This window comes from Heterocephalus glaber, unplaced genomic scaffold (assembly GCF_053883595.1).
Source record: "Heterocephalus glaber isolate CG9 unplaced genomic scaffold, H.glaber_assembly_v1.0 deba00001451, whole genome shotgun sequence".
NCBI lineage: Eukaryota > Metazoa > Chordata > Mammalia > Rodentia > Bathyergidae > Heterocephalus > Heterocephalus glaber.
Genome location: NW_028258301.1, coordinates 7,215,878 through 7,240,472, shown reverse-complemented (window position 1 = coordinate 7,240,472; position 24,595 = coordinate 7,215,878). Strand labels below are relative to the sequence as shown.

Below are 24,595 nucleotides of genomic sequence, written 5' to 3'. Positions count from 1 at the left end.
AATTACAACATTTCCTTTGGAATTTCTGCTTTGTTCCTGCATACATTTCCTATGCTGGTCAACTTGTGCTCTGTTAGCAAATGTAACAACTATTGAAAACTGGTAAACTAATTGCTGAATGTCACATTCTGATTAGTTCGAGAGATGCGAGCAACAAGTCTGTTCACATCATCATTTGGTTTATTACTATATTAATAAGGATCTGGTGGCTGAGTTCCAGGATAAATTTCTAAATTGAAAGCATAATAAGTCTTCGCATCTACAAGGGCATAAATTTTTATGCCATATTTTGAAAGGCTTTTTGGCATGTACTGCCTGAAGCGACAGTGCCCATGAAATACTGCAAGATGTTCATCAATAGTCATGTATTCAGATGGTATGTAAATTGGTTGACAATTACAAATCTGTCAAACAATGACTGTTACCCTGGTTAGCAGCCAGATCATCAGTTCTTTTTCTTTCTTGACAGGTGGTGTTGCCATCAAATCTTAGGCAATTCTGAAGGAAACCAAATATCCTCAGTGTCATTGTTATTCTACAAACCTCAAGACCACAGAGGTTACTTTTCCATAAGTCATTTACATTCCTGTGATTACCATAAGAAAGTCCTGTTAAGTACAGCAGACCTATGAATGTTTTCAGTTCAACTAATGAGGTATCATAATAAATATATTTTTGAGTATGGCTATTGGTGCATATAGAATGTTTTACTTGCATTTCAGCCTTTGTGTATTTCACACCTTGTAACATTTTATCTGTCACAATTTTCAACATTGAATGGCAGTGCTGGCATTCTATCCAATAGGTTTCACCCCTGTCAAGACCCTCACTATATTTTCAGACCTAGTTCTAACTCTGGATCATTCCATTTGGTTGCATGACCATTTTGCAACATTTCAACTAGTCAAATATGCACTCACATTGCTCTTTTCTCTGTCATCTGAATCAAGGAGATCTGCATCCCCTGTGTCTGGATCAGTCTATTCTTGCTCCATTTCACTGTCACAGGGACTTTGGCTCACACTGATATAGGGTAAATAGATGTAACTCCCAAACCTACTAGATGTCTGATGTGCTGAGTTCATGTTCCCCAAAATCAAGAATGAATTCTGAGGAATGACAGAGGTTAAGAGTAAGAAATTTTAGGGGGCCAGGGAAGTAGCTCAGTGGTGCTGTGCTTGCCTGGCAAGTACAAGGTCCTGAGTTCAATTCTTAGTACCGAAAGAAAAAAAAAAAGTAGAAAATTTTATTGAGGGAGACAGCTCCTGAGAGAGACCCAGAGAGTGGGTTGCCTCAGACTCCACTTACAGGGGAGGTTTTATAGAGCAAAATCAAGGGGTGGGTAGAAGGTGGGACAAAACTACAATCAACCAATAGGATTACAAGTATAGTCTCTTAGGTAACATTGATCCAATGGGGAGGCAAGTCAGGTAGCAAGCATACATGGATGACAACATTAACCTTGATTGATAATCCATAGTTTTAGTCTTGTCTTTGTTTTAGTAGTCTTAGTCTTAGTGGGTAGGAAAAGATGGCCTACCCTTAATGAGATAATGGTTTTATTTATGGATCTCAAAAGGGTAGTGCTCAAGCTTTTGTTTATCCCTCAGAGATATGTGGGCATTTCATCTTAATCTTGAGGCCTGATATTCAACGGATACACCTCCAGCCACAGTTTTAATGTGTTATCTTCTGAACTAACGAGGGCCTAGCCCTGACTGCCTACAATGTTTCTACCTAATTTACCTGTCTCTATCAACATGGCCAACATCAAAGTTGTCCTTGTCGTCGTCATCATCATCATCATCATCATATACCCACACCATTCTTCTGTTATGAAAGCATGTTTCTTTTACTATAATGGATCATCATCATCATCATCATCATCATATACCCATACCATTCTTCTGTTATGAAAACATGTTTCTTTTACCATAATGGATCATCTTTATCATCTATGCATGAGTAATCTGATGACTGACTTTTAACCTCCTCTAAAACTTGCAAATCTGGTTTTTCATGTGCCATTGTAGCGAACCGAGGTACTTCCACCAGAAAAATCAAAAGAAAATTTTTTAAAAAAACAAATCATACAGCACCTGCCTCGCAAGTGCAATGTCCCAAGTTCAATCCCCGGTACCACAAAAAAAAAAAAAAAAAATCGTAGAAGCTGGGGATTTAGCTCAGTGGTTCTGCCGCCTGCCTCGCAAGTGCAAGGTCCCAAGTTCAAGCCCCTAGTACCAAAAGATAAAAATTTTAAAAACCAACATAAAAACAAATCCTAGAGTAGTGTATTATATCCTCTGTGATGCTCTAGTAAACATGAGCAAAACCTGTTTGACAGAGCATAATGTGAGTACACATCCTGGTTTGACACTTCTGCACAAGTGCACACACCTTGCCGTTCATCCTACCAAGTGGGTAAACATAAAGATTGCTTCCTGTATCCCTCAAGGAAACATACTGAGACACACAGTTGGCTATTATTACACTAAAGTAAAAATTTACAGTAGAAAAGGGATGGGTTTTTGAAACCCAATGTATAATGGTTCCCACCTCCCTTACACATTGAGCAAGGGCCCCACAGAGACTGATAGAAGATTCTGCTTTGGGGCTACGGAAATGAAAATCCACTTCTTCCCCCAAGAAATCCCCAGTCTAAGGAAGGATTTAATGACTGATCATTGTTAATCAGATTTCCAGGCTTTTACATAAGCTGTGCCCTTCCCTGTAACACATCACTCCAGGCCCACCTCCCAGTGTAAACAAGTTTTCACCTTGTCAATTCCAACTCAATCTGCTGCTCTTGACAGTCCTTTCCTCTGGGGAACCCTTCCCTGGTCCTCAAGACAATGTTGGCCATCACCTCCTCACTAGCCTCCCTTCTCTACCTGCTTCTCTCCAGCTTATTTTCAACACTGTCAAGGAGGTTCAGTAGAAATATGGTCTAGGCTCCCAAGTAGAGTGCAGTTCGAGGACCTGGATTCCAACCCAGCACCAGACCAAAAGAAAACAGGAGGGAGGGGAAGGAAAGGGGAGAATAAAAGGATTAAGATGCAATATGCATTTGTACCAATATGTATTTGTACTCTCCACGATATATTGTATATTGCAAACATGTACTAATAAAAAGGGGGTGAAATCAGGTCTGCCTTCCAATGGCGTGCTATTTCACTAAGGGTAAAAGTCAAGACTCAAGACGGGAATTACCTCAGTGGTTTCGCCGCCTGGCTCACCTGGCTCGAAAGCACAAGGTCCCGTGCCAAAAAAAAAAAGTCAAGACTCAAGATCTAATTGCTGCAAGATTTGACCTTACGAATACCACTCTCCTTACTCCTTACCTTCCTCCAGCTGCACTGACCTTTGATCTAGCATTCCCGGCACAGGCTTTTAGGCCTGTTCCTCTGCTGGGGAAGAAGTCTTTCTTTTTTTTTTTTGGCAGTACTAGGAATTGAACCCAGGGCCTGGTGCATAATAGGCAAGTGCTTTAGCACTGAGCTACACCCCCACCCCCAGAAGAAGTCTTTCTTACTGGCCATCTGGCTCACTTCTTTCAGGATAGAATAACCCCGAGGACATTATGCTAAGTGAATTTCTAAAAAGAAATACAGGATTTAGCTCAGTGGTTCCGCCTCGTAAGCCCAAGGTCCCGAGTTCGAACCCTGGTACCGAAAAAAAAAAAGAAAAAACAGAAATACAGTACTGGGGCTAGCTCAAAGGACCCCTGAAATTGATCCCCAGAACGGCAAGGAAAAGAACAACATATACTTTATTACTTTGGGATTCTACTTATATGAGGTTCCAGAATCGTTAAAATCAGAAAGAATGGTGGTTGCCAGGGACGAGGAAAGGAAGGGCCGTGAAGCGGGGAGCCATTGCTTAACGGGTAGTAAATACGTGTGTTTACCACACACAAAAATATAAATGTCATCTTTTCTAAGGCTTTCTGGGCTACCTCTTGAAAAAGGGAAAACTTTCTACAAGGACGCACAGAGACAGCCGACCGCAAGGGCAAACTCGGAAACGCGAGAGCTTTCCGGGTCAGCTTCCGGTGGAAGGGAAACCCTAAAGAGCTGGGGGCGGGACAGGAAGGGGTGGGTGCAGAACGGGGCGGGTTTCCGGGGTGGCCTGGAGCGAAGGCGGAAGGGCGAAAGGGCGTGTCCAGAGCAGCAAGTTTGGCCTGGCAGGGGAGAGAATGGAGAAGAGCCGGTTCTGATTTCCGACAGAGCGGAATGCGCCCCCGGTAGCGGCAAGGCTGAGGCTCCACCCCTGGAACTCCTCCCCTCCCCTTTTCGGACCTAGCGGGCAGAGAAAGCAAAAGTGGCCAGAAACTTCCAGCAGCTGCTCTGTCCCTCACCCTGGCCCCGCACGCCCTCCAGTGGCGTCCTCCGGTTCGCTTCAGTCTCCTGCCCTTAGCACAAGTAACTCAAGAGGAGGGCAGTCATGACCATGCTCCTAGGACCCATCTTGTGAAAGTTCCGTAGTGACTTGACCGTAAGGGAACAGGAGTCCGAGGTGGGTCATGGTCTGAACGTCAGCAGAGCTGGAAGGAGGTGGTGCAGAGGAAGACTGGCGTCTGCCCTCGCTCAAGGTCAACCACAATGCCCCTGCAAGGCAACACGCCCCAGCCCAAATTCCCCTTATCTTTCAGGCAGCCTCCACAAACCGTACCTACTCCGAGAAGGAAGTGAAGAACAATGAGCCCTGTTTCTGGTCTGGGGCCTAAGTAGAAACTCCTGAGGCTGAACTAACGGGCAGAGGCTCTAGAGCTGCTCACCTGGCCGTTGAGTATGAAAGGTCAAGATGGCCCATTCTGCCCAGCCCTCACTGAGAACTCTGTTCCCAGAGCCCCTTCCTCAGAATTCACCAAAATCCGGGCCCTCCAAGTGACTTCCCAGTGCTCAGACCTAGTGAGAAGTAGTTCTATGCCTGTTATTTCTGATAGAGTCTATTACAGCCATTTTTGTGACCCTGTTGCCTTTGCTGCTTAGTCTGCTCTGTCCGTCCGTCGCCGTCCCCCGTCCCCTTCCTGCAGCCAGGTCAGAGCCACCATCAGGCCCTACACAGGCCCAAGCTCACAGATTACAACCTAGGGCTCCTGCTAGGTTATAACTCTCCAGCTGCACACACTTTGTAACCTGAGAATTCAGCAGTCTATGATCTGATCGAGTAATAGACATACTTCCCTTTTGGCAGGGAGGGAAGATGAGGGCCTCTAGCTCCCTCCAGGATAGCCTTTCATTGGTCCTGCAGTCACTTAAGGCTTCAGCCCAAGACCATGGTTCAGTCTCATCCTGTTTACCATGAGGTATCCTGGAAAGGAATTCCTGGTTTGGCAGATGGGGACGCTAAGTGTTACTCAAGGGCATGTAGTTAGTAAGCAATAAAATGGGACTGGATAGGAGCTGGGCACCCTTCCACTATGGGTACCTGGGGCCAAGGGAGAAGTCTTGGGATGAGGATGAAGTAGGAAGGATAGGTATTAATGCTACCTGGAATTATCTGGAGTGAACCAAGGCTTCTTCTGAGCCATTACACAAGCTGCTCCTTGACAAGGCTGCCTGGCCTTTGACCTACATACTAGTGCAGTCCCTGCCCAAGTTCCTCCAGGAGGTCATATGATACTCTCAGGAGGTGCCACTGGCATTGTATGAGGTGTAATCAAAATATAAGATGTATAAATTTTTTAAAATGTGGCCAGGTGTGTTGGCACAGGTCTGTAACCCCAGCTCTTGGGCGATTTTGGCAGGAGGGTTGCCTTAAGTTCCAGGCCAGCCTAGGCTACATAGTGAGTTCAAGGGCAGCCTGAACTACATAGCAAGACCATGTCTCCAAAAAAAAGTGTTTTAGTAGGACACAATGCTCCTTAAATAACCACCACCACCACCACCACCACCCCCAGCTTGGAACACATTTATCCCATTGTTCTTCCCACTTTCTGAAGCATTTCTGAGTCCTCTTTTGTAGGTGTCTTTATGGGGTATGATCAAAAATACAGTGAATGCTGACACTGAATGCCATCCAACAGAAAGGCAGGTTGGTAAAAACATCACAGTGTGTTCTCATCCACCTTATTCATCAGATCTGGCACCGTAAAACTTCTGGCTCTTCCCCAAAGTCACAGTGACCATGAAAGGTAAACAATTTGAAATGATTCAGGACACCGGTGCACACTAAAGTCAATCACAATAGAGGCTTTCCCAGAACTGCATCAGAAAGTAGCAAGAATGATGGGATAAGTATCCCAAGCAAGGAAGAGTATTTTGAGGGGAATAAATGGCAATATTTCCTTTACTGTTACATATTTATTAAAACTTTTGGGGTTTTTTGTTTTTGTTTTTTGAGACAGGGTCTCACTATGTAGTTCAGGTGGCTTTGAACTCACTAAGTTGCCCAAGCTGGCCCTGAACTTAGGAAGATTCTTCTGCCTCAGGTTCCCAAGTGATGGCATCAGAGATGTGTGCTGCCACACCTGGCCCATTTTTTAAAAAATTTAAATGTTGACTGTATTTTTTAAAATCACATCTCATGTAATGCAATAGAATAAAACAATACAGTGCTGGAGATGTGGCTCAGTGGTAGAGTACTTGCTAACATGTGCAAGGCCCTGGGTTCCATCTCCAACACCACAAAAACAAAACAACAAAAATACAAGAGCAACAGCTACTACATATTTAGTGAGCATTTAGTCTCATTTAATCTCGGCAACCCTATGTGCTAGGGACCATTTTTATTCCAGTTTTTGCAGATGAGGAAACTAAGGCTCAGGAAAGTTAAGCAACTTGCTTAGTCATGCTAGTTAGAGTTAGAGGTGGATTCAAACCCAGGTGTCAGGTTTCAGAACTCATTCCCACATTCACTGATCTCCAGAGCAGAACTCAGTGTTTTCAGCAGCACCGACCATCTTCTGTATGTCTTTTCTTTTTTTTTTTTTTTTTGGTACCGGGGATCGAACTCGGGACCTTGTGCTTGCGAGGGAGGCGGTGGAACCACTGAGCTAATCTCCGGCCCAACTGACCATCTTCTGTATACTGACCTCCATCCTCAATTTCTCTGGACCACATTGGGGAGTGCAAATACGTAAGGTGAAACTTTTTTTTTTTTGGTACTAGCCATTGAACCCAGGGCCTTTGTGCTGAGCTACATCTCTAGCCCTTTTTTAGGTTTTTTTGGAGTTTTTGTTTTTTTGGTTTTTTGGCAGAGTCTCGCTAAGTCTCTAAATTCCCTAGGCTGGATTCAAATTTGCCATTCTCCTGCCTCAGCACCTCAGTGCTGGGATTATAGGCGTGCACCTCCACGTCTGGTTTAAACATGTTAAACAATTTAAAGAAATATTAGGATTTAAAGGAAAACTGAATTGTAACGTAAAAACATGAAAGTGCTAAGAAAGTCTGTACTTTTGAAAGGTCAATTCGGGCTCCTCCCCCAACTCGAGCCGAGCCCTTTGCTGAGGTCGCGGGAAGGGTGAGAACCCAGCGCCGAACGAAAGTGTCCCTTGTGAACCGCCCCCAGCAGGGCAGGGAGGCTCAGTGCCCGAGGGTGTGACCCGGCGGAGGCCCAGGGAAGGAGGCGGCCCTGGGGAGGCGGTTTAGGGCGGAGTCATGGGTCCCGCCCCTGCGGCGCGAGAGCCGGCTCCGCGTGGTTTTCGCAGCTCGCCGGGAGAGCTGATCGTCCAGAGGCCGCTCAAGGCTGGGGCTGCGCTGCAGGGAGACCCGAGCGGCTAGGGTGCGTCCGAGACCTCTCTCAGGGAAAGAGCTAGGAACACGCTGCTTGGGAAGAACTGGACTCCACTGGCTGCCAACGGCTTCGGGAGACCTCCAGCCCTCGAGTTCCAAACGACAAGGGTGGCCGTTCGGCCCGTCATGGCCGGGCGCGCCCGCGGGCTGTGCCACATCGCCTTCCACGTGCCCGCCGGGCAGCCCCTCGCCCTGAACCTGCAGCGCCTCTTCGGCTTCCAGCCCCTGGCGGCGCGGGAGGCGGGCGGCTGGCGGCAGCTGGCCCTGCGCAGCGGAGACGCAGTCTTTCTGGTGAACGAGGGTGCGGGGGCCGGGGACCCGCTGTATGGTGTGGACCCGCGTCACCCGGTGCCCAGCGCAACGAACCTGTGCTTCGACGTGGAGGACCTGGACGCGGCCGTCCGGGCGCTGGCGGCGCAGGGCTGCCGCGTGCCAGTGCCCCCAGTCAGCGTGAAGGATGTGCAAGGCACGGTCACCTACGCGGTGCTCAGCTCGCCCGCTGGAAACCTCAGCCTGACCCTGATGGCACGCGCCGGCTACCGCGGGCTCTTCCTGCCCGGCTTCCGACCAGTGCGCTCCGCACCCGGCCCGGGCTGGGTCAGCCACGTGGACCACTTGACCTTGGCCTGCACCGCCGGGAGCTCCCCTGCGCTTAGGCGATGGTTTCACGACTGCCTGGGCTTTCACCACTTGCCGCTGAGCCCAGGCGAGGATCCAGAGCTAGGCCTCGAGGTGGCAGCAGGGTCCGGGCGTGGGGGCCTGCGGCTCACCGCCCTACAGACCCCGCCAGGCACCGCCGTCCCCACCCTTGTGCTGGCCGAGTCCCTCCCGGGAGCCACCAGCAGACCGGATCAGGTGGAGCAGTTCCTGGCCCGGCACAGGGGGCCAGGCCTGCAGCACGTGGGGTTGTACACTCCCAGTATCTTGGAGGCCGCGAAGGGGATGGTGGTGGCAGGAGGTCGCCTCCTCACGCCCCCTAAGGCATACTACCAGCAGCCTGGCAAAGAGGGGCAGATCCGAGCTGCAGGGCACAAGCCGAGCCTTCTGGCCCAACAAGGAATCCTGATAGACGGTGATAAAGGCAAATTTCTACTTCAAGTCTTCACCAAGTCCCTCTTTGCTGAGGACACCTTCTTTCTGGAGCTGATTGAGAGGCAGGGGGCCACAGGCTTTGGCCAGAACAACATCCGAGCACTGTGGCAGTCAGTACAAGAGGAAGCTACCAGGGACCAGGAAACCTGAAGGGCAGAGCTGGGTACAACTCACCTGTCCTGGTGCTCTGGTGAGTCCACACAGGGTCTACTGGAACTGAGCCACACCCACGGAGGCAGCTAGTGAAAAGCTTTGCTCTCAGGGGCCCAGTGTGGCCTCCATCTCATCAGTACCTGCCAGCAATTGAGTCTCACTGGGCTCCAAAGAGGTGGAACTTTTTTTTTTTTAACTCTAAGACATTTCTTACAGTTTAATATCTAATACATATGCAAGATATAAAGAACAAGCAAAGATTACACAATTAGGTCACAGAACATAACCAGTATTTTTGAACCCTTTATATTTCTCTGATCACATTTCTCCCCTCCCCCACCAATTTTAATTAACTCTTTGCTTTTCTGTATTGTTGCACTACATATGAAATACATTCTTAAATAAAGATTTAATTTTTGAGATAGGAATTTAAGACTAAATCCTCCTCTGCTTCCCTTCTCCCTAGGGAGCAACCACTGCAGGTGGACACACTGAGCCTAGATTATAACAAATCACCTGCCCTAGAGTGATGCCTCGGCTCCAGTCAAAGCTGAGCTGAGACCTAGAATGGTGTTGGATGTCAGCCCCTGGCAGGTGTTCCCTGCAGCTGCCATCACTCTGCAGGGGAAAACAGATCCTCTGGAAGGAGCCCTATTTGCTCAGAGCTGTCTGGAAGCTCAGCCAGGGAATCAGGACTCACCACTTTCCCTCAGAGGTGAGAAGTGAAGGGGTTAGGGAGAGGGTAGAAAGCTCACCAAATGACTACAAAAATAAGCACTTTATTAAACCACAGGATTCTCAGAGGTAGGGTTCAGTAGGATTCCAGAGGCATTACTGGGCTGTGCTGCTAACAGGCTGGAAGTAATTATCCAGGACTTGCTGGCCCCTGCTGGGCTTTTTCCGGGTGGATGGAGTAGACACCTGGGACCTTTTGAAACCCTGTACAGAGGCCAAAAGAGGGAGCTAAGGAGGAAGCATTGGGGAATCCTCTCCCTTCTCCCTCCCAGTCTACTGATCTAGCTCAGGTTCTAGCCTGGAATGCTATCTACTGCCTCCAAATAACTGCCCCTTCAATCAACTCCAAATGGCAATACAAGAAAATTGTCCTAACGTGTATATCTCTCTTCTCCTCTCGCTAAAATGCATCAGCAGCCTGGTTCTCATACTCTGGCTGAGCTGGGCAGGTGCAGCTGACCTCTCCAGTCAAACTGCACACGGCTCCTTGAGGACTGCAGACTGCACTGTGCCCCACTTTTGCTCCTCTACTCTTGGGCCTGGGAAGAACATTCTTGCCAATTCCCCTCCAAAACTGGAGAAAATAACATTTCTAGGACCCCAATTAGCAACCACTTCCTCCAAGAGGCCTTTCCTAATTCTTTCCTCCCAGACAGAACTGATGGGTCCCCACTCCACGTCCCACAAAACCTAGCATGAACATTTCACACACCTCGAAGATGATTGCCTTGATCCCCCAATCAAGAACTATTCCTCTGTCCCTAATGAAGCCTGCAGAATGTGTGCCCAGACATGTGTCAAGAAATGACTGGAAAGTCATGGATTCAAGTATGGGGAGAGATGGCTGCCGTGAGACTCACCCTGCAGGTCCCAGGCTGATGGGCCTCATACACACGGAACACCTGGCCAAGAAGAAAAGAGAGGACTGGCACCTTCTCCAAAATAGCCAAATCCCCATGCTCTGCCCTCAACTTTATGCCCCAGCCCTTTTGTTTATGTCTTTTTCTGTTTATATAGTAAGTTCATGTAGATTTCGTTACGTGGAGGAAACACAGAAAGAGTTGATGTAGACAACCAAATGTAGTGCCTTTTTCATGGCAGTGGAGACGGCTGCAGTGTGAAATTCTTCCCGGGTAAGCCAGCGAGCGCCAGGTGGTGCAGCGGTCACTGAGGTCTGCCCTTCCAGGACCAGGCCGTATACTTGATAGGTCAGCTTGATGTGAGAGAAGGTGTGGACCACCTGGAGGGAGGAGTGAGGGCGTGAAACAGGCTTGTGACTGTGGCTGTAAAAACCATCATTCCTGGCCCCTCCAGGTTCACTTACTTCCCCAAGGTGCTGGAGGTAGGTGGCTGGGAGGGGCCCAGCCCAATTCTGTAGTTCCTGCAGCAGAGCCTTGCTGGGATGCTGTCCGGAGGGCTCCAGGCTCACGGTTGGGAATTCCCACAGTCCTGCCAGCAGACCTGAGAGAGAGAGCAGCCAGGCGTGGGTTAGGCCTTGGCTGCTGACTTCTCTGTCCCTCGTTGCTCATGCCACTGCCCTCCATGTCTAGTATCCTGTACCTGAGCTGGGCCTCTGCACCAGCAGAACTCGGGCACCCCCAGGGGCTCTGGGCTGTTCCAGAATGCAGGTGGCAGAGCTCTCCTCCCTGGGGGGCCTTCGGCTGGGCTTTCGGGGAAAGTTGGTCACTCCCAGGGTATGGTTCCAGGATTCTGTGTGAGGCAGGCACAGCTGGCACCGTCCAGTGTTGGGAGCTGGGGACAAAGATTCCCAAGCCCTGCTCAGGCCAGGGGGATTAGATGCCAAGCCCAGAGAGCAGGCTGGGCCTAGCTCCGTAGAGCCTCACTCAGGTTATAGGAACAGGCAGCTCCCTGACAGGGCCAAGAGGGCTGGGGTTAGTTAGGGCTGTCCTCACCGCACTCCTCCACGTCAGGAATGCCTGGTGGGCTCTGTGAGGCTGAGAGCTGCTCTCGCATCACCTGAGAATCACAGGTAGAGTGAAATGGGGAAGGGTCACTCCCTAGGACCCTGACTGCTTCTTCCCAGTGTGCTCACCCTCTGGTGTGCCCGACACAGGCTCTGCACAGGGCAGCTGCTGCAGAGAGGGTGCTGTGGGGTGCACACTGTGGCCCCCAGTTCCATGGCTGCTTGATTAAAGTCCCCTGGCCGGGCTGGGTCCACCAGCTGCTGGGCTAGGCTCCTACAAGAAGGGAATACTGCTAGGAGCCAAAGATTCTTTGAAGGGACCCCTCCTAACTTCCTCCGTTACCCTAAAATCCTACCAGAGCTGCTGAGAGACAAGGGTGCTGCTGGGATCAGCACCAACGGCTCGGACACGGCAGAGCACCCGTACTACGTTCCCATCCACCACACCAGCTGCCTGGTACAGAGGAGTCAATGAGTTAGTCTGGGCTGGGAAGAAGGTGCATGAGGACACACAAAGTGGTGGTAGGCTACAGACTCACCTGGCCAAAGGCAATAGAAGCAATGGCCCCAGCTGTGTACCGCCCCACACCAGGCAGGAGCTTCTGCAGGGTCTCTGCTGTACATGGCATGTGGCCCCCTAGCTCTTCTACCACCTGGTTAAGGTAGGAAAGCTCAAGGTTTTGAGACAAGCTTAGGCCCTTGGGCTCCTAGCCCCCTGCCACCCCTTACCTTTTGGGCTCCTTCTTGTAGCCGACGGCCTCGAGAATAGTAGCCCAGGCCAGCCCAGAGCTGGTTCACCTCCTGTGGATGTGGTCACAGGTCAAAGAAATCAGTGGTCAGTCCCTTAGTTGCCTCCATTCCCCTACCCAAGGGTAGCTCTCACCTCCAGGGAAGCACTGGCTAGGTCCTGCAGTGTTGGCCACTTCTACAGCCCCAAGGCGGCAAGAAGAAATGAGGTAAAGGATGAGGGTGATGAGGGAAGCCCACTTTATCCCCAATCCAAAGTATAGGCTTTTATCTGGGGTCTGGCCCAACCTTCCCCTCCCTCTCTGGGCATCACCTGCATCCATCGGGTATAGTAGTTGATCACTGTGGCAACCTGGGTCTGCTGCAGCATAACCTCTGACACCCACACTAGGAAGAGGGGTTGGCATGAGTGCACCTTGAAACTGCCCTGTTCCTGCCTGCAGCCCCCTGACGTGCAGACATCTAGGCAAAGCAGCCCCATTCTTGGAAGAGGTACTGACCAGCATATGCCCGCCTGTTCAGGTCCACCTCATCCTCTGCCTGTCAATGCAACCCCAGGTGGGAAGTCAGTGTGGAAGGGGTTGGGTGCCAGCCTCCTGCCCCACCGTCCCTGTCCTTTGCCCACTTACTCGTCTTCTCCAGGGTAGGTCCCGCTTCTCCCGGTCATACCAGCTCAGCAGGCTTCCCCGGAAGGCTATGATTTCAGCTGTGTCTCTGAATAGATGGTATGGGGATATGGGGGCCTGTGATACTTCCTCTTCCTGCTGTCCAGCTAGGCCTGCAGGGGACCCCACGATAGTCAGAGATCGTTCCTGCACAGGCTATGCACCAGGGACCTAGGACAGTGTGCTTCCACTTAGAGCTTCCCCCAGCTCAGCCCCTTGCTTCAGCTTTGGAGTGGAGTGAGACCAGATTCTGGTCCAATACCTGGCCTTAATTTTCTCAGTATGGTACAGCTGGCTCCATTGTTTCTGGGCCATAATGAAAACTCAACAGTTTCAGCCAGGCATAATATATAGCCATGTTGAGTTTCTTATTTACAAAACAGGTTCATAAACTCATGTGACATCATGAGAGCCACACAAGGGAAGAAATGCATAGACTACTGCTCCAGTTTCCTGGTAAGAAAGCAGGCAATCAGTATTTATCCCAAAGTCACACAGCAATACAATCAGAATTAGACCTTCAATTAATGTCTTGATGCCTTGCTATACACAATGCTCCCTTCCCAGCCTCAATCTGCCCCCTTTCATGGCCAATGAAACCAGCTTCCGAGCCTTCGGCTAGGCCCAGATCCTCACCATCAGGGGCAAGCGGCTTGGCCTGCCTGCTTCTGCGGGAATGTTGCTCCCTTCCCTCCTGGCTGGCTGCTTGCTTCCTGCGACCACTTCCTGCACCTGCTTGTGGCTTCCTCATGATGGCCTGGAACAGAAAGACCCAGACACAATAGTCACAGTGAGGCTGTCCTGGGTCCCCTCTCCCTACACTCCTCATATAGTGTCCACTTTTCCCTCAAGCACTCAAGATGCCCAGAGCTTTCCTCTTGGCTCTGATGGCACCAAAGTTATGACCAGGACAACTGAGTAAGTGGTCTCAGGGGCCCAGCATGAATACAGCCCTGGACATGCTCTGAATAAGACGCCAGGCCTCGGATGGGTCAGGGACCAAAGCCTCCCGGGAGGAGCGCTTGTGTATCCCTGCTTTTTTTTTCTGCTCACATATTAAATTTCTTTATTAGCAGTATATGTTTATGATGCATAAAATTACATTCATCTTGGGGAATTGGTACATCTACACGTTGCACCTTGATCATTTTTACTTCCCCTTTCCCCAGTCCTTCCTCCTCCTTTAGATCTCTTTCCCATCTCCGCAAATTCTACCTGTTTCCTACTGTCTTTTTTTTTCTTTAAATTATTTATATTTTGGGTTTCTCACATAAGAGAAACCAAGTCAAATGTCACTTTCTGTGTCTGATTTATTTCACTTAGCCTTATGGTCTCTGGATCCATCCATTTTCTACAAATGACTCAAATTTATCCTTCTTTATGGCCAAGTAGTCATATATATACATATATATTCATATATATATAATTTTCTTTATCCATTCATCTGATTCTACTTCCACCGTTATGCTTTCATTTTACTTGCCATCATTTTCTCTGCTACAGAAGAAGCTTATTCAACATTTCTTTTGCTATATTTGTGTTCACAGTGAATTTTTTCAGATTTTATTTCCTGAAAAAGTTACTGTTTGATCTATTTTTTTGAATGACATTATGCTGTCATTCAAAAGGAATTTTTTTTTAAAAAACCTTTTATACTGCACATTAATTTATTATTTTAATTGTGCATATATAAGGGTGCATGTGATAATTTGAGACATGTATACAATGTGTAACAATCAAGAGTAGTTATCATCTCCGTACCCCATAAATATGTAGTTATCATGTGTGCAAGGAGTTCTATGTTGAGGTTTTTTCTCTTTTTCTTAGTACCTAAAATATCATTGTTTCTACTAGTAAAAGAGAGATATTCACTAACTAAACCTATCTTAGCTAATGCAGCATATGTATTATTGAAACAATGAACCACAGCAACTCAGTAAATAAGAAGAGTAAGGAAAATGACTGGAAGATAAGAGAGAGCACTCCGAGGACTGAATAATTGGAAGTCTTGTAAAATTTAAAAACAGAGGTAGGGAGTCAGATGGGTAAATAATTCTAAAAGATAGAGGGATGGCACCAAAGAGAAGCTTGGATGGTCCTGCTGGAGGTGGGTGGTACTGAGCAGCCCTCTGGGAGGAAGCTGGCAGGCCATCTGCAGGTAGGTTTCACAGGACCAGAAAATACTTGATGACCCCAGCACTTGCTGGTCAAGAAGAAGAGAGCAGGTCATGGGTCTTGGTAAAATAATGAGTGGTGACAAAGAGGTCATTGTTGAGAATTATGAGGTTGGGCCGGGGATTTAGCTCAGTGGTTCCAGCGCCTGCCTCGAAAGCGCAAGGTCCCGAGTTCAATCTCCAGTACCAAAAAAAAAAAAAAGAGTCAAAAGGAAGAGAGAATTATGAGGAGGTGAAGAGTCGTATGGTTGTTGCAGTGACTGTGTCCGCCATTGTCATTTCTCTTTGTTCAGAACATACACAGGAGTGAAGAGAGGACTTTCAGCAGTGCCCACAGACTTGTAGCAGGACCCAAATTCTCCTCCGAAGGAAGTAAAACCCTTTTAATTACCATGAGGAATTTGTCAGAATATCTGTTTCTTTGGGGATTCTCCCACAACATATGTCGTTAAACCTTGGGATAGTACATCAGTCTCTTTTGGCTAACTGGTGCTTTATACTGGTTTCAGTCCATAGCTGGCTGGTTCCAAGGCCAGATGGCATGGCAGAGGAGAAGCAGCTCACATCATGGTGGCTGGGACACAGAGAGTGAGGGCTCCCTGATGCTTTTGGTGATCAATGTATGGATAGTGGTTATTTCAGGGTGTCTGGGAATGGGGCGTGGGGCGTGGAGGTTTCTCTGCTTACAGATGTAGCAAGGTTACACTACAAGAGCCTTTGATAGTCATCTAGTCCAAACCCTTCATTTGCTAGAAAGGAGAAACCAAAGATCAGAGTTGGGGAGTAGATGGCAAATCAGCGGGGAGACAGAGATAAGCTGCTTTTATTTCTAATCTTTTCTGGACCTAGTAAGTCATAACTGGTGACCATTACTAATGAGAAAACGTATCTGACTGATCTTCACTGCTCCCCAACTATTCTTTTGACTGCCTTTTCTTTTTTGATTTGAGTCAGGGTCTCACTATGGAGTTCAGACTGGCCTTGAACTCACTATGTAGCCCAGGTTGGCCTTAAACTCTCAGAGATCCTCCTGCCTCAATGCTGGGATTACAGATGTGCACCACCATGCCCAGCTTGGCTGCCTTTTTTTCTTTTGGGGGGCGGGGTGTTAAGACAGAGTCTCACTGTATAATTCAGGTTGGCCTCAAACTCGCAGCAATCTTCCTGCCTCAGCCTTTTGAGACCTGGGACTGCAGCTACGTAAAGCCTTTATCTCATTTTAGTCACTCATCAGACATCTGCAAGGCCAAATACAGGGTCAATGTTTTCAGTGAAAGTGGACTTCGGGTGCCTGGGAAGTCAGTAGCCCAGACAACACCACATGTCAGAGATGTTATCTTACAGCAAAGCTTGTGGGAAACTAATAATGTATTGTCTGGCTACGTCACCTCCAAAATTACTGATTTTTAAACAGACTGAGAGCAAGTGCAGCTAGAAAACTTAGATTTTCCCTTGGTAACAGTTCATTTCATTCAAACCTGCTTCTGTGTTTTATCAAGCTCACGTGACAGGTCTATTGAAACATGCCATGCTACGAAGGGTTTGTCAACCCATCAACACTGTCCTACCATGATGATCCCTATCTAAATCCTATTTGACTGTAAAAAAAACAAAACACAAAACTCCATGAGGGCCAGGATTCGGTCTCTTCTTTTAAGACTCTGAGAGGCTGCTGTTGCTGAAAGTCCTGACTCTTCAAGTGGGCCTGCAGATGCCCAATGTGTAAATAAAAGCAGGGTAAAAGCGTGGTACGGCTGTCTTCATTCTGCGTCTTTCTCCTTTACCACCTTAAAACTGTAGGTCGTGGGCCAAGGATGTAGTTCAGCGGCACAGCGCCTACCTGCCAAGCACAAGGCCCTGAGTTCGATACTCAGTACCAAAAAACCCAAAAAAAACCCTGCAGGTCAGTATTAGGAAGTACATGTTCAAATGGGAAGGGAAACAAGGGAGGTGGGAGGGGAAAGGAAAGGGAGGGAAAAGGGATTTAAAAAATAAAGAAGAATGGAAGGAAAACAATAGAAACAAAGTTTTGTAAAGGAAGAGGGGAAGAAGGATTGAAGGGAAGAGAAGGGAAGGGGAAAAAAAGAATTAAGATATAATATGTAAAGGTACAAATTCCCTATGATTAATGTGATCATTATTTGTCAAAAGTGTACCAATAAAATTAATTTTTTTAAAAACTGTGGGTCAGATTCCTGCTCAATTCTGCAGGTAGGCATGTTAATCATTTAAATAGTATTTACTGCTGGGTGTGGTGGTGCATGTTTATAATCCCAGCACTTGGTAGGCTAAGGCTGAAGGATCACTGCAAATTTGAGGCCAGTCTGGGTTACATAGTGAGTTCAATGCCAGCCTAAAAAAGACCTTGTCTCAAAAAACCAAACAAACAAAAACCCAGTGCTCATCTAAACTTGATAATCATCCTCCTTCAAAGCTGAGGACACCAAAACAAAAGTAACTAAGGGTGCTGGGCATGGTGGTACACACCTGTAATCCCAGCACTTGGAAGGCTGAGGCAGGAGGATCACTGCAAATTCGAAGCCAGCCTGGGCTACATAGTGAGTCAAGGCCAGCCTGAATTACACAGCAAGACCCTGTCTCAAAAAAAAAAAAAAAAAGAGTAAGGTATTTCCAAGACTGGTACAAACATCATAATCAACAGATTATCAAACACCAGCTTTTACAATGTCCTGTTTCAGATCACAGGGACAGCACCTAGAAGTCTCCAGTCATTGTCCTAAAACTGCCAGAAACAGTGAGTTTACAAGCAGATCACCCTATGATGAGATTGCCCCCCCAAACGGGAGCAATCATTCACCCCACGATGTGAACTGAGGCTGTGTGCGCCTCAGCAGGAACAATTATCCTGTGATGGGAACCCAAATGCATCAAGTGATAACCACTTCTCCAGCACCACCCCTCAGAACCAGACCTGAGAATGATCAACCTGAGGAGTTTGAACTATTTGTATCTTCTGCCCCTTGCCACAGTTCTTCACCCTGAAGCTCATGTCAGTACCCTCAAAGGCGGGGATGAGGACGCCAGTCCCCTATCTTCCCAGTATGGTTATACTAAATATTCCTTTCCCACGTTACCATTACATTTTCCGTTTTCTTTTGGGGCAAGTGGCCACACGTGGTTCTTTGGGACTCCCAGAAGTCAGACCCGCTCTGGCCTAGGCCTCCAGCAGCATTCTGCTCATTGCTGTGCCCTCTGAACCAGTCCTCCATAAACTGTATAAATCAGTACCTAGGGGAGGGTCAAAGGAAATGTTTCCCCTTCAGGATGGGGAAGCCCTGACAATTCTGAATGATGATGAAAAGGACTCAATAGAGAGAAAAGTTGAGGATGAAGTTAAAACAAGTGAGTAAACAAGGAGAAAGAATCGTGCTGAGAGGATGGGAACCAGGGCTCCTGGGGAGGGATCTGTCTCCAGTTCGGACACCTGCTTCACGGTAGCAGGAGTCATATTCAAACACCCCCTCTAGGTCAATTATACTTCCTATATCGCTATATTTTTTAGTACCGGGGATCGAACTCGGGACCTTGCGCTTGCAAGGCAGGCGGCGGAACCACTGAGCTAAATCCTCGGCCCTCCTAATCGCTTTATAAACTGTCCTTTCCTCAACACCCCTTCTACTGCAGCCCGTCGCTCTACACCCTATGCAGCCTCGTACTATGGGACGCTCCCTGGCCTCTTTAGCTTCGTGGAACGCCCTGCACGGCCCATCCTCCCGGGGAATTTGCTCCGACCCAGAACACTCTCCTCCATACGACCCTCTCCTTTCCTAATTTCTAGGTTAGCTTCACGCTCCGCTCAGGCAGCGCCCCCTCCTCTGGGATGCCTGGCCTGCTCATCCCCAATGGTGCTGATGGAGACAGCACACCACGCAGAGCCCTCACACCCCGGCGCGGGAACACAAATTACCTCCAGCACCGACTCCCGCGCGCGACGCCAGGGTAGCTCCAAGGAGAGCGGCTGGGCGGGAGCCGGACGCACCAGCCAATAGGCTCTCAGTGCGTCTGGCCGCTCCTCCCACCCGCTCCGGAACTGAAAAGAAGTCGGCTGGTACAGCGACCCGGAGCGGGATACCCAGGGCATCCGCTACCACGCGAGTCGATCCCTCAGACGAAGCGGAAGCCTTGCGTTCCCACAGACGACTCAGGCAAGGATCCTGGGGCGTCATGGCCGCGGGCAGTGAGGACAGCGCAGCTTCAGCTCCAGCGACCTCTGACGGTGAGCGGATTTCAAGAAACCGCCCTAAAAGCCTAGGTGCTGCGGCGGAGGGAAAAAGAGTCCGGCGCAGGGAAAAGAGTCCGGCGCATAGCTGTAGCGATAGGTCTTTTTCTTTTTTTGGTACCGGGGATCGAACTCGGGAACTTGCGCTTGCGAGGCAGGCGGCAGAACCACTGAGTTAAATCCCCGGGCCAAATCATTTTCTTTTTTTTTTCTACCAGGGATCGAACTCGCGTCTTTGTACTTTTGAGGCAGGTAGCAGAACCACTGAGCTAAAGCCCCGGCCCTATAGAGATAGGTCTTAATTTTCCAGGAACCTGTAGCTTCTTCCGCCAGAGCCAGCCATAAGGAGACTACAAATCCCGGTGTGCACCGCGTGTTGGGAGCAGTCAGGGCTGGTGCGGGCTTGTCGGGAGATGTGAAACGGATGGAGCGCCTGACTTGTGGTTTGGTAGAGTGTGGCAGGTTGGCCGTTATGGTCCAAAGGAAGTAGGATGTATTGGGAGCCCTGAGACCCATGAGGGGACCACAAGAACCGTAGTACAGAGCCTTATGGAATCTTAAGGGAGCTGAAATCCTCTAGACCTGCAAAACATTTCCTGCAGGGCGCGGGGAGAAAGAACCTTTAAAAATCTAGGAAATAATTTCCCAGAGTCTCACAGAAAGTCGCTGGAAAACCCTGGCTTCTGCTCTCAAATTCAGGGAACTGTCCACTCCAAGTCCTAAGTATAGAGCACTGTAGAATACATAGGCTTAAGGGAAAAGCTGAGTTTTCAGTGGTAACTCAGACTACCCCACCTTAGATTGGTGTCTTTTCTTGTGGGACCTTGGCAGAACAGGAACATCCATCACCTTTCTTTATCCCCAGGTGGTGTCAACAAAAGCCCGAAATCTAGGGAGGAGCTAGTACTAGTCCAGGTTCCTGTGGTGGATGTGCAAAGTGACAACTTCAAGGAGATGTGGCCATCCCTCCTTCTGGCCATAAAGACAGCTAGCTTCGTGGCTGTGGACACGGTGAGAGATGGGAAACAGGGAGAGCAGGTGGTCATGAAAGGGCTGGTGCTTGGGGCCCATCACAACCCTCCCTTTACCATCCATAGGAGCTAAGCGGGCTTGGGGACAGGAAGAGTTTGCTGAACCAGTAAGTACAAGCCTTCTCCTTAGTCCTCCTCCTGGCAGGAGAGACAGACTTCAACTCCAGAGTGGGTGTAGGGAGGTCCCAGTTTTGGCTGGTTTGGTTCTTCCATAAAGCTAACTCAGCCACAGGTATCCCCAAATGAATCCCCAAGGTGCATCGAAGAACGTTACAAAGCCGTGTGTCATGCTGCCAGGACCCGTTCTGTCCTCTCTCTGGGGCTTGCCTGCTTTAAGCAGCAGCCAAACAAGGTACGGGCTACCTTTCTCCCATTCCAGGTCTGTGGCTGGGGGAGGGAGGAAGGTTGAGATCCTGGGAGCACTGAGTGTGAGGTTTTTTCCTCTGAAATCTTAATAGAGCAAACCCTCTTTCTCTCAGGGTGAACACTCCTACCTAGCCCAGGTTTTTAATCTTACCCTGCTGTGCATGGAAGAGTATGTTATAGAACCAAAGTCTGTGCAGTTCCTGGTACAGCATGGCTTCAACTTCAACCGGCAGTATGCCCAGGGCATCCCTTATCATAAGGGCAACGACAAGGTAGGCCTCCGGCTTGCCTAGCCTTGAGGCTTTCATTTATGTGACTTCATTTCTTCCTATTCTAGGCTGTGTGGTTCGGGAGAATCTGCTTCTCAGTATGAGGAACACTTGTGCTGGGGCTGGGAAAACAAAACTGATACAAGTGTGGGTAGCATCAGGTTAGGTATCAAGGGAGCGCTTCTCAGGTGGGGGAGCCTGGGATAAGTGTCCTGCAGAAGATGCTCCTGAGGAACCGTTCTTCCCACTGACTCCTTTCCTTCCAACTAGGGTGATGAGAGTCACAGCCAGTCAGTTCGGACACTGTTCCTGGAGCTGATCCGGGCCCAGCGGCCGCTCGTGCTACATAATGGCCTTATAGACTTGGTGTTCCTGTACCAGAACTTCTATGCACACTTGCCTGACAGCTTGGGAACCTTCACTGCCGACCTGTGTGAGATGTTCCCTGCAGGCATTTATGACACCAAATATGCTGCTGAGTTTCATGCCCGCTTCATGGCCTCCTACTTAGAATATGCCTTCAAGAAATGGTGAGGGAATGATTGAGGGAAAGGGGTGAGGCCTGGTCATTCACTTAAGATATTTATTGAGCACCTACCATGTGCCAGGCACTGTTTTAGGTGCTGAGGATTCAGCAGACAAAAACCCCTCTTCTCATGGAGTTTATGTGCTAGTGGACCAATACACTCTTGCGCTATTGCAGTGAGCGGGAAAATGGGAAGCAGCGGGCAACTGGCAGCCCACACCTTACCCTGGAGTTCTGCAGCTATCCTTCTAGCATGAGGACCCATATTGACTACCGCTGCTGTATGCCCCCTGCCACCCACCATCCTCATCCCAGCAGTGTCTGTGACAACTTCTCGGTAAGAGCACTCACCCATTTCCTGGGGTGTGTGTGTGTGTCTAATATCCGGAACCTCTTTCTAAGCCTCTTTCCTACCTCTAGGCCTACGGCTGGTGCCCCCTGGGACCACAGTGTCCTCGATCCCATGATATTGACCTTATCATTGACACTGATGAGGCCATGCTGGAGGACAAGCGGCGACGGCGGCGACGTAAGGAAAAACGGAGGAGGGCTTTGTTGAGCATGCCTGGGACACGGACTTCTAGGGAAGCTGAGGATTGTCCTCCCACCAAGCAGGTCTGTGGAGACAGCCTCAAGACTGAGGAAGTTGAGCAAAAAGTAACTGAGAATGAAACTAAGGACCCTCCTGGCTCTCAGGAAAGTCACAAAAATGACTTGGAGATGGGGCTTCAGGCAATAGGCCCTGAAACAGCTGACATGCCTACTGTAGAAGAGCCAGGGAGTCAAGCCAGTCCTAATCAAGTGCCTGGGGATGGACTGCACCGGGCTGGCTTTGATGCCTTTATGACGGGTTATGTGATGGCCTATGTGGGAGTGAGCCAGGGACCCCAGCCCTGCAGCTCTGGACTCTGGCTACCTGAATGTCACAACAAGGTATATCTGAGTGGCAAAGCTGTGCCCCTCACAGTGGCCAAGAGCCAGTTCTCCCGATCCTCCAAAGCTCACAACCAGAAGATGAAGCTGGCTTGGGGCAGCAGCTGACCCAACTTCTACTTATCACTCAGCTCCGGAAGGAAAGCTGAAAAAACAGTTGTTTGGATCTCTAATCTGTCAACGTCACACTCTCAACCACTATAGAGTAGGGGGTGGGGAGTTCTGGCTGCATTGCCCCTGGACCTTTAACCAGAGGCTGAGGTATAAGGGTACAAGAAGGCTGACCAGCACCTGCAACACTGACTTTATTTATTTTTTAAATCTGAAAGTGTCTTGGGAAAGTTTTACAAAAAAACAGAAATGAGTTATGAAAATATTTGACCATCTTCATTCTTTGGTTGTTTCTTATTGCGGCTCTGTAAGGACAAACTTCCCAAAGCTCCAGCTATAGCAGGAAGGGGGAAAAAACAGTCCAAGTATAAACCATTTAATCACCTGCATGTATCTGTTCCCAAAAACACAGAGCAGGCCCTAAGGCCTACAAAACTAGCCCCACTCCCAACCACAAGGTTGAAAGTCTTATGAGGCAGAACATTAAGACTCCTTTATAAATATGAAAATAGATTAATCAACTGGAAAAGGTTTTTGAATAGGTTAGCTACGAGCCATGACCACCACACTGCCTTGCCCTCCCCTTGCATAGAAATGTAGTGATGTGGTCTGACTATGCAGTAAGTGCAAACAACAATTATTCAAGTGTCTTAGACATACTGGCAAGAAGCACCCCAGTCTTCAGGTCTGAGAAACAGTCATGCTCTTATGGCCTCGTGGTCAGCTCCACTTTCCATCTAGTAGCTTCTGTGCTCCAGAGAGGGCAAGAGAGATCTAGGGTAGTAGAAGAACTGGGTTGACAACAGCCTGCCAGCTCAGCCTAGAACTAGGAGTCTTCTGGTCCTGTCTGGGGAAGTGCACTGGCATCAGGTTGGTACCAGAGCTCCTTGCTGGATTTCATAGGCTTAGTATCAGCAGTTGGCCTAACTAGGAGGGGTTTTTGTTGCTGCCTCTTTTCATATCCAGCCATTGGACATTAAGAGCCCAAAAGTTGAGCATGGCTTGGCTTAGCCAGCCTGCACTATGGACTCCAGTGAAGAGTTAAGGCTGTGCACCAAGGGGGCTCTATGGCTTCAGCTGAATGTTCATCCCCAAGGTGAGGCAGGGACTAACCTCCTCACCCATCTTGCTCTCCCTGGGTTTGTAGGCCCATGCCTGAGATAGAGAAAGAGACTGGTGCCAAGCCTCTTGGCCTTTCTTCTACCTCTATCTCCTCAGAGGCAACTCCATAACATGGGCTGGGCCCCAAACCGTTTTCCTCCTGGGGGTTGCAGCAGTCCATAGCCTCGGCTGGAACAGCTGGCAGGGCAGATGCTTGGAATGGCGGGATCTCTCTCACTCTGTACTTGAGACTGCTGAGGCGTGGTGGAGGCCCATCCGATAGTGATTCTTCACAGCTCACAAATGGACAGACTCTTTGACGCAAGAACTCAGGTGAACCAGGCAAAGAACGCCATCTGCGAGCAGGTGGGGCCATGGGCTCCTGCCAGTCAGCTACAGTCACATTTCCAGGCCCTGGTGCATTCAGGTCAAATACCAGGGAGATGACAGACTTACTGGGGAGGTCAAAGAACTTGATCTTGCCACCCTTGAGGTCCTGCCGGGCACTAAAAGGGTTGATTTTGGGGGTGCGGGTAGCACCATCTTGTGGCCGGTAGTAAGGGTCCAAGACACTCACTGTACGTGGGGCCTTACGAGAGAAGATATCTGACTGACTTCGAGACAGCCAGATAGTACGTCTCGGATGAGGTGACTTGTGGGGAATCTTGTCATCCAGTGAGCTCAGTCTCTTCCCGCCAGGCACTTTCTCAAAGAGACCTGAAGAACAATAGTCAAGTCTAGGTTACTTACTAGTTACAGCAAAGTAGATAATCTTGTCCCATTTTATCAATG

The 24,595-nt window shown here is 49.0% G+C and overlaps 4 protein-coding genes and 1 long non-coding RNA gene across 13 annotated transcripts in view; 3 read left to right on the top strand and 2 right to left on the bottom strand.

Annotated features, from left to right (window-relative positions):
• Nucleotides 1-4,100: 4,100 nt before the first annotated feature.
• Nucleotides 4,101-4,976, top strand: LOC147827327 (uncharacterized). Its single transcript, XR_015452664.1, has 2 exons — nucleotides 4,101-4,515; nucleotides 4,652-4,976. It is a non-coding gene; the product is annotated as an uncharacterized LOC147827327 (long non-coding RNA).
• A 2,696-nt stretch (nucleotides 4,977-7,672) lies between these two features.
• On the top strand, nucleotides 7,673-9,400 carry Hpdl (4-hydroxyphenylpyruvate dioxygenase like). The gene has a single exon (XM_004872924.4). The coding sequence runs from the start codon at nucleotides 7,863-7,865 to the stop codon at nucleotides 8,976-8,978; it is 1,116 nt and encodes a 371-aa protein (XP_004872981.1). The 5' UTR covers nucleotides 7,673-7,862; the 3' UTR covers nucleotides 8,979-9,400.
• Nucleotides 9,401-9,744: 344 nt separating this feature from the next.
• Mutyh (mutY DNA glycosylase) lies at nucleotides 9,745-19,328 on the bottom strand. Of its 3 annotated transcripts, XM_087214900.1 has the most exons (17): nucleotides 19,155-19,209; nucleotides 18,328-18,475; nucleotides 13,689-13,809; nucleotides 13,017-13,165; nucleotides 12,888-12,927; nucleotides 12,701-12,774; nucleotides 12,524-12,565; nucleotides 12,370-12,441; nucleotides 12,180-12,293; nucleotides 11,997-12,094; nucleotides 11,770-11,914; nucleotides 11,630-11,693; nucleotides 11,277-11,468; nucleotides 11,041-11,177; nucleotides 10,804-10,956; nucleotides 10,577-10,618; nucleotides 9,745-9,920 (listed from the first exon to the last, which is right to left on the bottom strand). In XM_087214900.1, the coding sequence occupies exons 2-17, from the start codon at nucleotides 18,454-18,456 to the stop codon at nucleotides 9,813-9,815; spliced, it is 1,680 nt and encodes a 559-aa protein (XP_087071026.1). In that variant the 5' UTR covers nucleotides 18,457-18,475; nucleotides 19,155-19,209; the 3' UTR covers nucleotides 9,745-9,812. The 3 variants fall into 3 exon arrangements, with proteins under 3 accessions (XP_087071026.1, XP_021106468.2, XP_087071025.1); XM_021250809.2 differs by lacking the exon at nucleotides 18,328-18,475 and having other exon boundaries at nucleotides 19,155-19,328; XM_087214899.1 differs by lacking the exon at nucleotides 18,328-18,475 and having other exon boundaries at nucleotides 10,804-11,177; nucleotides 19,155-19,328.
• Nucleotides 19,284-22,981, top strand: Toe1 (target of EGR1, exonuclease). The gene is made up of 8 exons (XM_004872926.4): nucleotides 19,284-19,463; nucleotides 20,332-20,477; nucleotides 20,564-20,604; nucleotides 20,753-20,849; nucleotides 20,977-21,135; nucleotides 21,403-21,662; nucleotides 21,836-21,995; nucleotides 22,079-22,981. The coding sequence occupies exons 1-8, from the start codon at nucleotides 19,412-19,414 to the stop codon at nucleotides 22,697-22,699; spliced, it is 1,536 nt and encodes a 511-aa protein (XP_004872983.1). The 5' UTR covers nucleotides 19,284-19,411; the 3' UTR covers nucleotides 22,700-22,981.
• Tesk2 (testis associated actin remodelling kinase 2) overlaps nucleotides 22,884-24,595 on the bottom strand; it is a 139,151-nt gene continuing 137,439 nt past the window's right edge. For 5 of the 7 annotated variants that reach the window (XM_013068545.3, XM_087214901.1, XM_021250817.2 and 2 more), the window contains one exon: nucleotides 22,884-24,520. In XM_013068545.3, the coding sequence (XP_012923999.1) occupies nucleotides 23,820-24,520 (701 nt within the window). In that variant the 3' untranslated portion in view covers nucleotides 22,884-23,819. The remainder of the gene's footprint in view (nucleotides 24,521-24,595) is intronic. The other 2 variants (XR_015452663.1, XR_015452662.1) reach the window with 2 other exon arrangements.

What these genes read in the sequence shown, in the direction of transcription:
- Hpdl (XM_004872924.4), top strand. Translation starts at nt 7,863, where the DNA reads ATGGCCGGGCGCGCCCGCGGGCTGTGCCACATCGCCTTCCACGTGCCC.
- Mutyh (XM_087214899.1), bottom strand. Translation starts at nt 19,328, where the DNA reads ATGCCCTGGGTATCCCGCTCCGGGTCGCTGTACCAGCCGACTTCTTTT. An exon ending in TAGCCAGTGCTTCCCTGGAG is followed by an intron (nt 12,442 to 12,523) that starts GTGAGAGCTACC and finishes CCACATCCACAG; the next exon opens with GAGGTGAACCAGCTCTGGGC. An exon ending in TCTCCACTGCCATGAAAAAG is followed by an intron (nt 10,619 to 10,803) that starts GCACTACATTTG and finishes CTTCTTGGCCAG; the next exon opens with GTGTTCCGTGTGTATGAGGC.
- Toe1 (XM_004872926.4), top strand. Translation starts at nt 19,412, where the DNA reads ATGGCCGCGGGCAGTGAGGACAGCGCAGCTTCAGCTCCAGCGACCTCT. An exon ending in GCTTCGTGGCTGTGGACACG is followed by an intron (nt 20,478 to 20,563) that starts GTGAGAGATGGG and finishes TACCATCCATAG; the next exon opens with GAGCTAAGCGGGCTTGGGGA. An exon ending in TTAAGCAGCAGCCAAACAAG is followed by an intron (nt 20,850 to 20,976) that starts GTACGGGCTACC and finishes TCTTTCTCTCAG; the next exon opens with GGTGAACACTCCTACCTAGC.